Below are 18,326 nucleotides of genomic sequence, written 5' to 3'. Positions count from 1 at the left end.
ACACAGGGGGAGCAGAGGCCGTCTTCCCCATCGACCTTGACATTTTTACGCCACACTTAACATTTTAAGTTCTGACTATTAAAACTACTTAACTCGAGCCTTACCCAAGCAACAATATCTATGAAATCAGGGGTTTGCGTGCTGGTTACAATTTTTGTACTGTATGTTAAAATAAATATATATTTGTAAGAATAACACCAGATTCGTCCATATAAAACCTGAAATGGCTTTCCAGGCCACCCGTGACTGAGAATCAGCCTCTGGGAAACACTTTGCAAAGGAAATACCCAAGCCTATCCTCACTCCCAAAGAAACAAGACCATCTAAAAACAAAGGGTGTTCTTTGACATTTTTGTTTGGCTCTTGCTTATTTTTCCACTGGTGACGAGAATATACGTCACAGTGAGATTCTCGCTGAGGCACTCCTCCCCCGTGTCGCCTGTGTCGCCTCAGTCCCAAAGCCCAATGAGGCCTGGCCGTGGGGCTCGCCGAGCTCACCCAGCGAGTGGGTGGCGATGCCAGGCTCTGGATCCGGGCCTCCTCCCCCGCGGCGCACAGAGAAACCTGCCGAATGTTCGGCCTAAAATGAACCAGATGCTCCCTGATGACAGACAGGCCTCTGTGGAGCTCAGTGCAACACGGAGGCACAAAAATTCAGATTTGGTTCCTTCTCCAATTATTCTTAAGCCCTGATGCCCAGGGAAGAAATAAAACCTGAGAATGTTATTAAAAACAGTCTCTACTTCTAAAGCATCTTATGTACAACGCTGGCAAGAGAGAGGGCTAATTAAATGTTAAAAACAAAGACACAGAACTAAGCACAGCAATCTTTGCACGCGCTGCATGTCCCCTCGAACACAGAGCTATTTAGGGAGAACCAGAAGCCACTGTACATGAGCACAGAGATGAAATGAAACGTTTGTTCTTACCAATCACATATCTTCTTAACTTTGTGGCCAATCTGCTCTCCCCAAAAGGATATTAAAAACACATACCATTTTATAACTTCTCCCTAGAAGAAGAAATCAGGGTCATTGTTACTCCTGTATCCAGAACTCTGAGAACTCTGCCAGCTCAAATTCTGTCACAAGTTGGCCCCTTCACACCCTCCACAGGTGCAGATGCCCTCGGGCCCCCAGGCTCCGTAACCGCCCCTCACCCACCCCGGCCGCGTGTTCTTCCCCTAACATCAGCCCTGGCAACGGCGTGGGGTCATTTACAGACACGCAGAGAGGCCCAAAGTCCGAGTCCCGGGGTGTGCCTAATCCAGCTGAGGTCACACAGGGCAGTTCTCTGCCTCCTGGTTCCATCTCATACGGTAAAGGAGCCTTGTCACAGTTTAGTTATGTTTTTCACACTTCTGGGCTCTTTGCTGGTGGTTTCACTATTTAAAATGGTCCTCGGGCGTAATGCTGAAGTGCTAGCTAGTGTTCCTGGGCCCAAGAAGGCAGAGATGCGCCTCACACACAAAATGCCATGTGTCAGATAAGCTTCATGCAGGCGTGAGTCACAGCGCTCTTGGCAAGAGTTCCGTGTTAATGAATCCACAATACATATTAAATAGAAACACACATAAAACAAGGTTAGTATTGATCGGTGGACAAAAATGTAAGCAGAGGCTTGCAGAAACTATCCCTGTGTTTCCCTAGGACAGTGGTTCAGTATCACTAATTCACGTGTCCATGGAGACCCTACAGAGCTACCATAAATACTGAGAAATACTCTCTATATAAAACTGAGTACATTTTTAGCCTATTTGCCAGGCCCTGTTCTAGGTGCTAGGAATACGGAACTGAACAAAAGAGACAAAAATCCCTGACCTGGAAGGGGGGGGGATATATCCGATTTCCCAGTGAGAGACACAAAGAAAACACAGAGCCCACCACGGGGGGAAGTGGTACCTGCTGCAAAGGAAACAGAGCTGGAGGAGGTGACGGGGGCACGGGGTTGGGGGCTGTGACTTTCAATAGGGTGACCAGAGAAGGTCTCTCTGAGAAGGGGACATCGGAGCTTAAAGGCTAAAGGAAGGGAGGAAGCCGTGTGGCCACTGCGGGCCACTGTGGCCACTGGCCACACCCTCTGTGTGCCACAGAGAGCTCGTGAGGAAGCAGGGACAGGGACAGCAAGGAGGCCACACACTGATGGGGGGTGGACAGGGCAGGTGTGTGACGAAGCCGCAAGAGGAGACGCTATAAGGCTCTGGGCGTTTTGCCAAGTGAGACAGGAAGCCCGTGGTGGGTTTGAAGAGGGGAAGTGAAGTGAAGCTTACAGGGATGGTTCTCGACGCTGGGAGGAGAGAGCACGGTAGGGCAGCGGCCGGGGCAGGAACTGAGGACAGAGGCGGCGGCTGCAGAAGGGAAGAACTTGAGGTGTGGCCACTCGTGTCCTGGATCAGGGCAGGAGCGGGGGCGGGACCAGGAGACCAGAGTCTCTTCCTAGTTAGAACACAGCTCCAGTCACCCTGCTATAGATTTCACACAAGGTCTGAGGGAAAAGAGAAGAATCAGGAGGAGCCCCAGGATGTGGGACCTGAGCAGTCAGAAGGACAGAGCTGCCACTTACCGAGCTGGACAAGCCTGGCAGCGCAGGTTTGCTAGGAAAGATCCAGAGTCTAGCTTTAGGCATTGGGTGGAAATGTCTTCCAAGGATTTAAAAGAAGACCTAGAGTAGCCAGTTACATACAAAAGTCTGCTTTTGTGAGGAGAGATCCAAGCTAAGCAGTTGGGAGGCAGTATTTAAAGCTGTGAAATTATGTAGGATCCCTGAGGGCACACAGAGGAGAGAAGCAGTCCAGGAATCCAGCCCCAGACCACAAAAGATGGGGAACAGGTCGGGGAGCCTCAAGGAAGCACAGGCAGGGGGGGTCCCCACAGCAAGGACAAAGGTCAGCGGGGGCAGAGGAGATGGTCCATGTGGCCGGGAGATTGGTTATGTTGAATAAGTGAGTACACTGACCGCACAATTCATGAAACACACTGAGGACAACGGGAGCCAGATTTCTCACTGGCAGGAAAGAGACTAAAAACAGGGGAAAAGGTTCCATCTAGAAAGAACCGATCAGGATTTTGAGTTATAGTTTAAGCACATGGTTTCATAATCTCGAAGCACAGGGAGCCACCGAAGCACGTACGGGTGCGTGTGTGTGCGTGTGCACGCGCACGTGTGTACACATACGCTCCGACTGCTCAGAGGGCCCAGGGGCAGCAGCACTCTGGGACGCGGATCTTTGAGAACACCGTCCTCTGCTAAAAGGCACCAGCGGTCCTTGGAGAAACGGCCGATTTCAGGCTGAGGCAGGGAAAGCACGGGACGAAGCTGGGGCATCTCACTGTGCCACAAAGGAAGGGCAGGCTCGGCGGATGCTGCCGGAGGCCAAGGACACGGGACCATGAGGGAAGGGACCCTCAGCAGCCAAATCATGAGGGACAATTTGAGTGTCCAAATAAATACGGACCGTAACAGACTACGAGTCGTCGAACACAACGGAAATGCCCGAGTCCGCAGACGCGAGAGCGGGGAACCGGCCTTCTAGTAAGCAGAGCAGGAATGAGGACCACGTGGCCACCATGACCGAGGGGACCGGTTCACGAGAGTCGTCCACGGACGCTAGTGTGGTGGGCGGGCCGGTGAGGAAAGGGACATGAGCACAACTTGGAAATTACTAAACCACCACAGAGGGCAACGTGGTGACGAGGCGGTGGACGAACCCGGCAGACACCAACGTGACCGGGTGACATCACGTGTCACATGGTGGGTGCTGAGGTGGCCAGAGAGACTTCCAAGGTTGTTCCTGCCTGGAACGTGGCCCGAGTCTGGCTGTGAAGAAACCTCAGGGGGCCCAGAGGGAGGCGTCGGCCCACAGCGTGGGATGCATGTTCCCACGGCCACTGCAGGCCCGGGGAGGGGCCGGGCCAGGAGGGAAAGAGAACCGCTGGAGGCGGGCGTGGCATGTCTGACTGGACAAAAGTGCCGCACCTGCACTGGTTTCTCTCATGGGCGCAGGTGCTTGTGTAAGAGCATCCTCGCCTGGGGGCGCACACACGGGAGTGACTCTGGGGTGATGGAGCCACGTCTGCGGCCTCCTGTCCCCAGGCATGCGAAGAACCTAGTGAAAACAGGGACAGAGTCACCGAGAGAGCACGTGGCTGATGGAGCAAATGTGGGGACGTGGGAACAACTGGGAAATCCAGGTGAAGGGATACAAGTCTCTGCTCTCTCCTGGCAAGTTTTCTAGAAACTGAAATTACTCCAAAATAAGTTACGGAAGAAACTAAACTGGGGGGGGGTGGGGAGAAATAGCATTTACAGCAAACCTGAGTTTGAAGATGCCCCGATTTTAAAGCTACTACTGGGTCAAGGAGCGTAACCACCTCGGGTTGAAGATGGGACAGGGACAGCACACAACACAGAATACAGGTCATCGAACCGAGGGAGATCACCAGAGTCTAGCTCCGACACAGAGTGGTCAGCACCTAGAAACAAGACCGACAAGGGGGAAGTGACTAGAAATACACTCTGGTGTCGGCAAGGACGCGAGGGGATGAGCCGGTCAACCCAAAAGGCCCTAAACCTGACACAATAACCAGATCCGGGACGCCGAGCGCCCGCTGTCAAATCCAACACCCCATCTCCTACAGAACAAGCACTAGAAGAGCGCACGCTGCAAGCCGGCACGGGCTCTCCCTAAGCAGGACCACGGAGATTAATTTTCTCGTTCATCTTTCCCGTTTTGTTCCCAATTCCCTGCCACAGGCACGTATTTCCTTTGCAACTACAGGGGAGTTGTCTTTTCAGGAGAATACATCTCTCCAGTCCACTCCTCCGTATGTCTCCCCACCTCTAACCCCACCGCTCACACTCGGGGCGGGGGGAGGGCAGATGGGAAAGGAAATCTGATAAGGAATGACTCAGTTACAGAGTTACAGTTTCAAAGCGTGTCCCCCGAAACATGTATTAATTACAAAGAAAAAAGATGACTTCGTACTGGAGAAGCCTAAGCATCACCACCTCAACCAAGCGATCAAAGCAAACGTTACCAGCCACGGGACGAGCCGAATCACGCGCTCGGCGGGACCCAGTGAGGAGGACACAGTATCACTTCTGCCAAAGACCCATGCCCCGGATCAAATCATGAGGAAAGATCAGACAAACCCAAACGCAGGGACATCCTACCTAAGAATTTTCAAATATCAAGGTTCTATAAGTCCAGGAAAGACTGAGAAATTGTCCCAGAATGGAGGAGACCAAAGAGATGGGACAGTGAGATCCAAACTGATTCTGCACTAGACCTTCGCTACAAAACGTGGTACTCATCAACTGGTGAAACCCGGATGGGGTCTGAGGCCCGGAGGGGAGCGACGTGTCTCCCTTCATTTCTGGGAGGCATTTCAAGGAAGAGCCCTTGACTTTAAGAGCCACACCCGAATGCGCTGGGATGATAAGGCCTCAGGTGAACAACTCACTCTCAAGGGGCTCCTTGTGCCCCGTGCGTCCAACGCCACTGTCGGTCTGTCATCATTAAAAGGGGATCGTGACGTTGACTCACCGTTTCAGGGTCCTCGAGGGGCTCATCCAGCTCCGCATAGGTCACAATGGTGTACCCTTTGCAGACCCTCCACAGCATTTTCTCAAATGCTTCTACCTTTCCTTGGTTAATTAGGCCGGATACAAATCTATGAGATAAGAGAGACAAGGTGCAGTCAGTTGAAAGCAAGGAATTCTCTGACTGCATCAAAAGGAGAAATGAATCATTTCAGGCAAAATGGTGAAGATATCCTAAAAGCCCTCCAAATGCAAAATATCTAAAATGCTAGATTAAAAAATGGGGGGGGCATCTGGGTGGCTCTGTTAGTGGCCCATCCAAGTCCTGATTTGGCTCAGGTAGTGATCGCGGAGCTGTGGGATCAAGCCACGGGTCAGGCTCCACACTCAGCAGGGAGTCGAAGGTGCTCTCTCCCTCTGCCCCTCCCCCTCCTCACACACACACATACTCTCCCACTCTCTCTATGAGTAAATAAATCTTTTACAAAAACTTATTTTTGAAACATCCCTTCAAGGGTATAGCTGCACCCATAATTAAGAGAAATTCTTGGGATCCAAAAATAAACCAGGATCTCAGCTACCTTGATGTATTCCACTTACCCAGTATCATAAAGCCTTCAGTTTCAAGGTCAGAACGGGAGACAGGAGACAGGCACTAGGTCTATGTAAGCTAAGAGGATGAAACTGAATCTTCCCCAATGCCTGCTAAGGTTGGGACTCTCACCCCCTCACCTCTAAAGACCTACACCCTTAGTGAATGGGTGGACTAGAAAAAAAAACTTCATCTTGCAAAGGAACCCTCAAATAAACTTATTTATCTCAGTTTGGGTTCTAGATAGAAGAAGAAAAGTCTTTCTTGAGAATTTTTTTTTTTTGAAGATTTTTATTTATTTATTTGAGAGAGAGAGGGAGTGGGAGAGAGCACTAGTGGGGTGAGGGGTAGAGAGAGGGGGAAGCAGGCTCCCCACTGAGCAGAGCCCAACTCAGGCCTCGATCCCAGGACCCTGAGATCACAACCTGGGTCAAAGGCAGACGCTTCACCAACTGAGCCACCCAGGCAGCCCTGCCTTGAGAATTTATAACCACAGGTTAGAATGCACTCAGTTTCACGGCTGAAATTCACATTACTTGCATAGCAAGAAAAGGAAAAACAAAAAAATCCAAGCTGAGAAATCAATGTAAAACGATTCCAGGCTGGCGGAATGCTCCCCACTATCTGAGAGATGTAAAAACAAATTCTCGCTGAAGGACTACATCCTCAAACTAAATCGTCATCGGATTCCTACAGACAAGGAACAGAGGAACAGATGTTCGTAATAAAAAGAACTCACAAATCACATGAGGAAACAAGCTACCATTGGCTGGAGTAAACAGAAAGGATTAATAGCAGAAAAAGATCCTTAAAATACAATTAATGAGTTAACCAACTCAGTTTAGCCCCTGTGTTTCCACCAAACAAAACAGGGGCTGACGCTTCACTGAGCAATTATTTTAGCCTCACTGCAATGACACTGAGTGGCATAAACGTTCCTTCTTTCCAGCTCATTATACCAAGAGGAGAAGTTCCCATGGTATTTATCTAAAAAGTCAATACAGCTGAAGAACTCCTCTCGGCAAGCACAGAAGTGCAGTGTTTTCTCAAACAGATATTCACTTTCTCATCCACCACAGCCTTCGAATGGTCGCATTCATCCCCCTGCGGACGACAAGAACAGCGGGACGCTCAGCACCCCCCCCACCGGCGGTTGTCACCTACCCCAGCTTCGCTCCCAGCCTCTGCATACAGCTGTAGTCCAACAAGGAATCATTCTCTAAGGGAGGGAATTCTTCATAAGTGGGCTCAAACTACAAAGAAATACGAAACCAAGCGTGTCTCATTACAAGTGACACTTTATTTCCCAAGTCACGTTTCCGAACGAGTTTACGGAGCATCCTAACCGGCTGCCCGACCTGGTACTGACGCCCCGGGGTAACTCAGATGTGGAACACAGCTCTGGTCAATTAAAAAGATCACATCCCCGTCCCTTGTGTAAAGAACTCCTCGAAGTCAGGTTGCTAGAGATAAGGGTGTTGTAACTTCTGTCGCTGCCTCACTCGGAGGCAGTGAGCTTGGCTGGACGCAGCCACCGAGTGAGACAGCGCCGGCGGGACAACCTTGTCCCCTCCGCATCCCGCTGTGGGCGGGGCTATTTCACAGACTCCACTCATGAACTAGACACTCATTGTGAATTCCTTTATTCTTAGCAATTTGACAGGAAAAAAAGAAACAATTTTGGAGTTCAAACTCCACTTTCCCATTTCTTTCATTTTTCAGCTACAAACTGAAGCAATTTTATGGAAAGGAAGTATCGTTATTGCTAAAACCAACCAATGCAGGGTAAGGCTTGACATTTTGTTTAATGTCCGTTAACCCGACTGAAAAATAAAGGTCAGATCAAGATCCCTGAGAACGGATAACCCAACCGGAAGCTTTGCAGCACCAAGATTCGTACAAAAGGAATGTGTCTCAGTGCAGGGGCAGGCGGTCAGTACCTCCACATTCCGTTTAACGAAGGTTTTTGTCACCCTGAGCATGTGAGTGTACTCGATCAGCTCCAGCAAGTTTTTCCTCAGCTTCTCCTTGTTCTTGGTGACTTCTCTCAGCTCAACCTCCAGTTTCTGCAGCTGCTCCTAAGACAAGAGAGCGGTTGGTTACGTTAAAGGACAGGTCTGCTCCGAGTCTGGCCACCCCCATTTCCTGACAGCATGTTTCTGTCCAGGGAGGGCTTACGAGCCCGAATCCGACAGAGACATTCAAGGCCCACCGTTCATGGTCTCCCATGGACTCGGGGAATTCCCACACAGCCCATGCTGCCCACAACAGATGTTCTGGAAGGTGAGTCGAAGCACTGCAGGTGGCCCTGGCCCAACCCGGCTCCCCTACTATTCCGGGCTTCCCTCCCTCCGCTTCTCCACTGTCGCACAGCAAAGAGTCTTCCTCTTTCGAGGCTACATTGCCTTTTATTTGCAACGCAGAAAATACTAGGGTAATCTTTGCTAAGCATATACACCCGAGTCTCTAGCTTAAGAGTCTGCTTACAGTTGCACGTACACTATTAACTAGGCTGAAGAATGCTTGAGGTCAAGTCTTCCTTAATAAGCAGTGAGACAGCGAGCGTCTTTAATAATACTAAAGTACAACACAGCAGCGACGGAGGTGTGTCAGACACAGCACTGACTCCACAGAAACCTGTGTGCCAGCAAGTCCGCGGACACTTCACGTGAGCTCCACCTCGGAGAAGCCACACACGCCCAGTCACCCATGAAGTCGTCATTACATCACCACCAACCCAAACAGGCCAAACCAGATGGTGGTGTTCTGCCCATCGGATGCCACAACTCCTTCTGGAGTCCACTCATACGGTAAATGTTAAGTGACTTCTCCCCGATAAACCCCCAGAGCGACTGGCCACGGAATGGTGCTGGCTACACACCACAGGCTGCGTCCGTGGTCAGGAGCGCTGGTCTATTTCCCAGGGCAGTACACGAGCCAAGGATCAGACCCAAACCTCAGTGGATCATTCGCAGGGGCGGTAACGAGCAAGACAAGCCAGGGTCCTCATAGCGGGGACGCCATGTCCCCAACCCACCAGGTGCTGAAATCAGGGACAAGGAACTGCGTTTGCTGCCCACCTACAACACCTTATGGCCTTCCCACTAGCTTTTCAGCATCAGAGCGGAGGCCAGCGGGTCCGGGAGAATGCGAAAGGCACTGGCTGCAGCCTCCCTTACTTGTACCAGGAGAGGCAGGCTAAGCCATGGATAAGTCCAGAAAGAACGATCAGAAATATTACATGACGAAGCACCAGATTTCCCAAACTGATTTTCATTAGCCTCAGTTCACCACCACCTGGAAAGGGAATGTTCATCTTACATCACAGATAATCTGTTACTGAAGGCTAACGATCGCGTTGTTCTTAAACTGTCATTGAGCAGCTTTGAGAAGAAAACCCGACAAGCCCTAGACAACATGAAGTCAGTCAACAAGCAGCATCTGAGCTCAGGGACAGCTTTGACGGCTTCGCCAGAAACAAGTTACCTGCATCTCCAGGACTTGCTTAAGAGGTGGTGCAGGAGGACTGGTCTCTCCCTCAGGAAGGGGGATGTCGGCTCTATTAATTTCCTGCACCAAATACGCTGTGGGAATAAAAGGTAAAACCAATTAGATGCAAAAACTCACTCTAGGACGTCTCAGTCGGAACATTTTCCAACCCAACCATCCCTGGTTCGCCTAAAAATTAATGTCTGAATGCACAAAAGTCTTGCTTGTTCCAGTCGACTTAGAAAAAGCCTTTTGCAACCTCATTTCCATAGATCTGCAAAGTAGCCGCCCCTAAACAGAGAGGTCGGCATGCAGTGACCATATAAACAACAACCTGATGAACGCTTTCTGGAATTCCCCGAGTGTGCTATGTTTCTGAAACGTTCGTGATGGAACTGTGGAGTCACAGGTGTCTCCACACCTGTAGGTGAATCAGGTAAAGGACACACTTGCAAATGCAGGAATAACCCAACGACAGACCATCTCCACCAGAGATGGCAGCGTGACTTCCTTGCAGATGCCCTTATGAGGAAGGAGAAGTACAACCTCTATCAGCCCATGGAGCCCAGAGAGACCGAGGGCAGAGAGCCAGGCTCTCCTGACCGGTCCCAGTCAGCCAGGCTGTTCGGACTTGCAACAACCAGATCTCACGTCCTAGACCAGGTTCAGAAAACTGGTAACGAGCCAGGCCAAATGAACTCCATTTCTTTCATTTACATTTTCAATGCCATGAAGCACCATTGTCCTTAGGATGAAACTCACAATGAATGGTAAACTCATTACTAGACACCACATTCTGGAGAAGTGTTCCCAGTTATTTTATTAAGAAAGAAAAAGAAAGAGAAAAGTGAGGATGTCTTAGCAACAGGATAGCAAAGGAAGCACGGTGTTAAAGAGGTTTCTGAAAATGGGATAAAATCGTTTCACCTCATTTACTTGGGAGTTTGGTTTTTTTTTTTAAGTCTGTATGCCTTTTAAAACAGTCTAAGCTACAGGAAGTCCTGTACCTGTCTAAACTGTTGTCACTGAATTTAAAAACCTCATTCCTGATACATGACATGCTCAATGACTCACTACGTTACGAAGACAGGAATATGATGTCACTCTATTACACGTCGTCCACACAAGTAACTGGGACTTCAAACAATATGCGAAGGAACTGATGATTAAAAGGGTTCTTTTGTCTTAAAAATCTCTGGGGCGCCTGGGTGGCTCAGTGGGTTAAGCCTCTGCCTTCAGCTCAGGTCGTGATCTCAGGGTCCTGGGATCGAGCCCCATATCGGGCTCTCTGCTCAGCAGGGAGCCTGCTTCCCCCTCTCTCTCTGCCTGCCTCTCTGCCTACTTGTGATCTCTGTCTGTCAAATACATAAATAAAATCTTAAAAAAAAAAATCTCCAACTAAAAATGTAAAATCCACAATAAATCTTAGCTATTAGAAATCATTCCCATGGGGCGCCTGGGTGGCTCAGTGGGTTAAGCCGCTGCCTTCAGCTCAGGTCATGATCTCAGGGTCCTGGGATCGAGTCCCGCCTCGGGCTCTCTGCTCGGCAGGGAGCCTGCTTCCCTCTCTCTTTCTCTCTGCCTGCCTCTCCGTCTACTTGTGATCTCTCTTTGTCAAATAAATAAATAAAATCTTTAAAAAAAAAAATTAAAAAAATTAAAAAATAAAAAATTAAAAAAAAAAAGAAATCATTCCCAAAGTCCTATTCTGGCCCCCCCCTTGACTGTCTCATGCCCACGTTTCTCCATTCATCCTAAATTTTGTACTTCAGTCAGTCCTCTGAGATCCACCCCCTTCTCCCCTATTTTGGTCAGAACTTCCAGGCTTGAACTGATAATGGTGACCATCTCAAGCTAAAGAAGTTGAAGATTTTACAGATAAAGGAAGTAGCCTAGAGCTACTGAGTTTTGAAGGTAAACAAGTGATCTGAGAACAAAGCCAATCTATCTGCCACTTCCTACCTTCCTCTTCTTAGAGATAATCTGAAGTAACATATTAACATGTACTGTGTTTAAGTCAAGATAAACTACAAGGGATTAGTTAAGTAAATTATAGCACTTTTATTTCATGAAATACTAGGCAGCCATTAAAAAGGACCCCAGGTGCAACCTGTTTATTGACGTGAGACAATGTTGCAGGAAATACCAAAGTGAGAAACGGAGCTGACAAAGGAATAACATGGTCGCTGTGTAGGGGAATCCTTACTTTTATAGAGGACTAGGAAAAAATAAGGAATGGTGAGTTCTTTTTTTTTTTTCTCTTTTCTAATTTTTCTAAGGCAAACAAGGTCTGCTTATATAAAAATCTGTTACTAAATTAAACTTATCACAAACTAGCAACACAAAGCAAAATAAAACAAAACTTACCTAATATCCGTTCTAGTTCTTCACACCTCTTCACCTCACCGACAAATTTTCTTTGGAAGGAACTTACATTCTGGTTGAGCTGAGAAAAGGATGAAAAATTTGCTTTTGAAATTTCTGAAATTTAAATGTAAACATGATCTAAAAAATAAAAATATTATTGGCAAGGGTTTAGGAAAAGCACACCCTCACACACTACTGGATGGGAGTAAAAACTGACAAAACTTTTCCGGAGAGCAACGTGGCAGCTGTTATCAAAAAGCCTAAAAAGGGGCGCCTGGGTGGCTCAGAGGGTTAAAGCATCTGCCTTCGGCTCGGGTCATGATCTCAGGGTTGTGGGATAGAGCCCCGCGTCGGGCTCTCTGCTCGGCAGGGAGCCTGCTTCCTCCTCTCTCTCTGCCTGCCTCTCAAATAAATAAATAAAATCTTTAAAAAAAAAAAAAAAAAGCCTAAAAAATATCCTTTGGCCCAGAACTATCCCAGAAAGAAAGTTAACCTAGGGAAAAAACTGGATACAGACAAAAACCTACCCAGAAGAACCTCAACTTTGGGGACAGAGGAAAAAGTGATCGACAGTAGGAAAGTGGTTTAAGAACAGACAGTCTCAGGGCGCCTGTGTGGCTCAGTCGTTGACCGTCTGCCCTCGGCTCGGGTCATGATCCCATGGTTCTGGGATCGAGCCCTGCATCGGGCTCCCTGTTCCGAGGGAGGCCTTCTTATCCCTCTCCCACTACCTCCCTCTGTCTCTCGCTGTCAAATAAATAAATAAAATTTTAAAAAAAGAAGAACAGTCTCCATCCCTACCACAGAACACCACCCAGCAATACAGAACAAATTCCTGACCCACTCAACACCACTGTGACTCTCAGAAACACGATGCCAGCGTGTCTTTCAAGAAGATACAAAAGGCTGCATACTGTGTAATTCTATTACCATGAAATGCCCAGAAAAGGAGAATCTACGGGCAGGAAGTAGTGACTGCCTGGGGTGGGAAGCAGGTAAGGGGATGAAATGGAAGGGTAAGGGACCCTACTGGGGGGATATGACGTTCTACTACTGCACTGTGGGGATGGACGCGTCACTCAGTAAATCTTTTTTTTTTTTTTTTTTAAAGATTTTATTTATTTATTTTACAGAGAGAAATCACAAGTAGATGGAGAGGCAGGCAGAGAGAGAGAGAGAGAGAGGGAAGCAGACTCCCTGCTGAGCAGAGAGCCCGATGCGGGGCTCGATCCCAGGACCCTGAGATCATGACCTGAGCAGAAGGCAGCGGCTTAACCCACTGAGCCACCCAGGCGCCCCTCACTCAGTAAATCTTCTAAAAATCAACAAACTGTACACTTGAAATGGGTGCATTTTACGATACAGATCAATGAAGTTGTATAAAAATGACGGTTCAGTCATTTAACTGATTATGCCTTTAGTAAATTTCATGTTTTAAATGACTAAGGTAATGGATTCTATTAAGAAGTTGTCATTAAAAAGTTTAGGTATGACAATGATATTGTGGTTATGATTTTTAAGCACCCTTCTTTTTAGAGATACTTATTGAAATATTCACGGACGAAATTAGGTATCTGCGATTTGCTTCAGAATCATCTTGTCCCGAGAGAGGGGAGGGACAGATTTTGTCTGGAGGTGGAAGGCTGGAATGAGGGGCCATGAATTTATATTATGGGTACACAGGAGATCACTGTTCCCATACACTCCTCTCTCTACTTAACTTCTAATACAAAGCTTAAAACAATAAAAAAAAAATTATAAAAGAACATTTAATAAAATGAGGAAATGAGTTAAGATTTCTGCCTGGGGGCACCTGGGTGGCTCAGTGGGTTAAAGCCTCTGCCTTCAGCTCGGGTCATGATCCCAGGGTCCTGGGATCGAGCCCCCCCCACATCGGGCTCTCTGCTCAGCGGGGAGCCTGCTTCCTCCTCTCTCTGCCTGCCTCTCTGCCTACTTGTAATCTCTGTCAAATAAAATAAATAAAATCTTTAAAAAAAAAAAAAAGATTTCTGTCTGGAAAAAATTAAAGATACTTTCAGTGTCATTCCAATTACATGAAAATACACATAGATGTACATTTTAAAACATTATTAGGAAAATAATGTTAGAACAATATTAACCAAGAAATCAGAGCCTTTATTTCTAGGTAACGGGATCCTGGAAGTTTTAATCTGATTCTTACATTTTACAATTTCCCCACAATGGACATATATTATTTTATAACAAAAAAAGATTACAGTAATCACTCGTGTTGAAAGGCATTTAAGGCAAGAATGTTATCTTTCCTCCAGCCCATCAACGTTCGGGGCCCTCTCAGAAATCATGATTGGACGGCTTGGCATGAAACTGCTGGGCTAAGCAGCATCCACCCCAAGGGCTCATTTCTTGCTCAGTTTTTCTAATATTTTTAAAGGGATTAACCAGGAAGAAGACAAAAATTCAAAATTTCACTTCTGTTTGTCACATTCGCCTTCATTTCTGAGATCGAACTAATCTCAAGTAACCACTTTCAAGTTCTCAGTGAGTCAGGCACGATGCACAGAACTGAGAACGAGAAGGAAACGAGGCGGCACCAGCGGTGTACAAACCACACTCCTGCCCGTTGCAGGGTCCGTGCAGCACCCAGCACTGCTGAGCGCTCCGCGGACAGGAGGGTTCCCCCTGCGGCAGGGGCTTTATGAAGACGCCCATTTCGGCCGCCGGGATACAAATGTACTTGGGTTGACCCAAGCCACCATCACTGCCTCACAGCTATTAGCTGCTTTTTTCTGTTATGTGGTTTCTTTTACAAAGTTTTGTTTCTGTTTTCTTTCTCGGGAGGCTATGTCACCCTATTTCTAAACTGATGATAGGAAAACACAGTCGTAGTGCCCCTCCGCCCCAGTTTCAGGCACCCGCGGTCCACCGAGGTCAGGAAGCAGACAAGCCATGTCTTCTGGCACGGCCCCAAGGCAAACAGTGCCTACGTCATCCTCACTTCATCCCACATCAACCAGAGAGGAAGGGTGAGTACAGGACAATACGATACATTGAGACAAGGAACCCACATATACTCTCCCAAACACATTCATGTAATTTTTATTAGAGTATCTCGTTATGGTTGTTGCATTGTTGTTCATCTCTTAATGTGCCTAACTCGTCGATGACACGCTACCGCAGGTGCGCCCGTACAGGAAAACCTGTCATACCTACAGGGTTCGGTACTCTCCAGGGCACCCGGCATCCACTGAGGGTCTCAGAACGCATACCCACAGATATGGAGCGACCACACTGCATTTTATTGCAGACTCATTTTAACACTAACCTTGAACCAAGCAAAGCCAGCAGAGGCTCCGTGGTGCTGGTTTTACTGATACCCAAACCAGCCATCCTCCCACCGCCAAAGGGCGAACAGTGAAATTGTTCTTAGACGGCAGAGCATCTCAACAGTGAGATGAACGTGCCCTTCTCTGAGCCCCACCGGTTAGGTTAGCTGAATGACCTTCTCTTCCATGTCTTCTCCTCGGCTGTCACTACAGAAACCCCGGGTCTGCCTGCTTTCCCTCAGGAGGAGTACTAAAAGGGAAAAATCAACCAGCATATGCAAGCCAGAAGAGACTAACGTTAGTAAGCCCAGCCGGTGAATGCAAAGTCAGTGAGAACTCCAGAAAAATGCAAAGTCAGTGAGAACTCCAGAAAAAAGTGTCGGGTGCTGTGAAGCTTTCTGCACTAGCACACTGGCAGCTTGAGTGTCAACCCAAACACACACACACACACACACACACACACACACACAAACACACACACGGACAGGCACAGCTGAGATCTTTATCTGCACTTTCTTTTTCTTTCACTGGTTTTCAGCCTAGAAGGATCCCAAGTATTCTCCACTGCCTCCTGTAATGGCAGTCAGGGAAACGGGAACGTGGTCATCAGGGTCTTTGTTCAGACCTCCACAGTTTAAGCTTGTTAAGTCTCTCGGCTTGAACACTAACAGGATGGATCAAATCCACCAGTTACAAAGAAGGGAGGCTGTTTCTCTCCTGCTTCCTGAACCTTTCGGGTGCCCCCCACAGCTGATCACAGCACCTACCAGGGGAGTTGGACCCGGAGCTGAAGCCCAAGTGACTCCAGGAAACAGGAAGGGAGCTGGGCCTTCTCTGCAGCCTTGGCTGTCCCTCAGGGGTTACTCCCTGACCTTGCAATCCCTTTGGAGCCAACCCAAGGGTCACTGATATCAGATCTGGGGGAGGGGTGTTCCCTTTTGAAATTAAGGGCCCCTCAGAGAGATGAAGGGAAACAACCAGGAGATCCAAGTTGGGACCCAGGAGGAAATAAAATGTTCCCTTGAAGTGACTTTCAGTTCAGTCACTCGGTATCAGATCCTGCTTAACACTCCCCTCTCCGCTTCTACACTTTGTTCTCCCCCTTTACCGCACTTCACAATTTCACAGACCGTGAGCATCTGTCTCCTTCCAGCTGTAAGCAGCAAGATCGTAAGGACCTCATCCACCCAGCTTACCACTGAGGCGCTGGCACTAAAAACACCATCTGGAACAGAGCAGGCGCTCAATAAAGGCTTGTTCCTTCATTCAACAAACGCCTGCTACTGCCCACAAACGCCTGGGACCAGATAAGTCTTGGGGAATCAGGAGTAAGTCAGAAGGGGCCCCTTGGCCTCGGGGTTGACACCCCATGGTGTGAACAAATAATAAACAAGTATGCAGATACATGAACAAGTGTTTATCCTTACTTGTTGGGAAGACCGTTCCCTTTCCTCACCAGGCAGTGGTATGCACCTCATACATCAGTGAACAAACCCCAGGAAAACCCCTTCCCCTCAAGGCGCTTAGACCAAGCTCATTCCCAATTCAGGTTCTGGGCTCCTTCTGTGTCCTCCATCCGGGACCCTGTCCCCCCGGATCTTCCAGGGCCACCTCTTTCCCATTCAGGCCTCATCCGGGCTCAAACGTCACCTCCTCAAGAGGGCCTTCCTTGACCACCCCGACTCGAGTCACCATCCCATCACCCCGCTTCATTACCGTCACAGCAAACATGTTTACGCATTTACGTGCTTGGTATTCGTCCCCACCACCCCCGTAAGTTCCAAAGGGTCTCCAAATGGGCCTCCTCAGACTCGTTCTCCCCACCACGAGCCCAGCGCCCGGCACGGAGCCGGCGCTCCGGAGCACCCGATGGCACTCCCCTAAGTTGATGAAGACTACACAGAGCGTTCCTAACTAACCCGGCCAAAGCCGCCGCCGACCAGACGCCCGGCGACCCGGGGCTCGGGCCCCGCTCTGCGGAAGCTCTGGCCGGTAAGCCGGGCCCCAGTTTCCCTGCCTGCGAAATGGGGACAGCGGCGCGCCCCTGCCCAGGAGCCCGCGGAAGGGAGGCCCGAGCGAAACGCGGGATGCGGCGCTGGGCGGGCAGGTGCGGCCCGCGTCTCCCGGGCGACACTCACGTCTCGGAACTGGACCAGGCCCTTCTCGCCCAGGGCGCTGAGGCACTCGTAGGCCGTGCCGGACTGCAGGAACAGCTGCGCCAGGCACATGGTCTCGCTCCGGAATAGGGACCCCATGGCGGGCCAGCCCGCGCCCCACCGGGGCCGGACGGATGGCGGCGGCTCCGGGCCGCTCGGGTCCGCGCGGTCAGCCGGGGAGGCCGGGGCCTCGGGCTCCTCCTGCGGCCTGGCCGCCGCCGCGCACCATCGGGGGCTCCGGGCTGCAGCGGCCGCCCCCGGTCCTGCCACCGCGGGCCCCCTCCAGCCGCTGCCGCCACAGCGCGCGCGAGACCCCGCCCCCCCCCGGCTACAGCCGGTTCCGGTTCCGCCCCCCGCGTGTGCCCGCCCTCCCCGCGCCGGCCGACCAATGGGAGCCCAGAGTTGCGGCCGGCCGCCGCGCCTGCGCCGGCGAGGCCAACCGGCACAAACCCGGCGGCCGACGGCTGAGGCTTCCGACGGGAGAGAGCCGCTCGCTCGGCTCTTTATAGACATTTTGGAAAATGAATTTTATTGAGGTTGTGCCATAAAGTTCACCCATTTAGGGTACACAATTCTGTGATTTTTAGAAAAGGTACGGAGTGGTTGTGCGGCCGACATCACGATCCACTTTTAGAAAATTTCCGTGAACCCGAAAACGATTCCACCTGCTCAGTCCCCAGCTCCCCGCAACCACGAACAACTTCGTCCCGTAGATCTGCCTATCAGAACGTTTCACACCGACAGCATGACACCGCATCATGCGTTTGCGGCTGACTCCTGCCGCTGGCCCTTCTCTCGGGTCCTGCCCCGGTGCAGACCAGACGGCGGGTCGGGCTCAGGCACTGTCGCCCCGCGGGCCACGGCTGCCTCTGCAGA

The 18,326-nt window shown here is 49.7% G+C and overlaps 1 protein-coding gene across 3 annotated transcripts in view; it reads right to left on the bottom strand.

The window, feature by feature from the left end:
- ATP6V0A2 (ATPase H+ transporting V0 subunit a2) overlaps positions 1–17,768 on the bottom strand; it is a 36,579-nt gene extending 18,811 nt beyond the window's left edge. The window contains exons 1-7 of one of the 3 annotated variants that reach the window (XM_032309795.1): positions 17,433–17,768; positions 11,990–12,068; positions 9,620–9,717; positions 8,074–8,211; positions 7,298–7,386; positions 5,546–5,672; positions 930–1,012 (exon numbers count right to left, since the gene is read on the bottom strand). In XM_032309795.1, the coding sequence (XP_032165686.1) occupies positions 930–1,012; positions 5,546–5,672; positions 7,298–7,386; positions 8,074–8,211; positions 9,620–9,717; positions 11,990–12,068; positions 17,433–17,549 (731 nt within the window). In that variant the 5' untranslated portion in view covers positions 17,550–17,768. Of the gene's footprint in view, positions 1–929; positions 1,013–2,269; positions 2,465–2,562; positions 2,641–4,313; positions 4,438–5,545; positions 5,673–7,297; positions 7,387–8,073; positions 8,212–9,619; positions 9,718–11,989; positions 12,069–17,432 lie in introns of those variants that run through there. The other 2 variants (XM_032309797.1, XM_032309796.1) reach the window with 2 other exon arrangements.
- Between the last annotated feature and the right edge of the window lie 558 nt (positions 17,769–18,326).

Source organism: Mustela erminea, chromosome 13 (assembly GCF_009829155.1).
Source record: "Mustela erminea isolate mMusErm1 chromosome 13, mMusErm1.Pri, whole genome shotgun sequence".
Lineage (NCBI taxonomy): Eukaryota > Metazoa > Chordata > Mammalia > Carnivora > Mustelidae > Mustela > Mustela erminea.
This window is presented reverse-complemented; position numbering and strand designations above follow the sequence as displayed.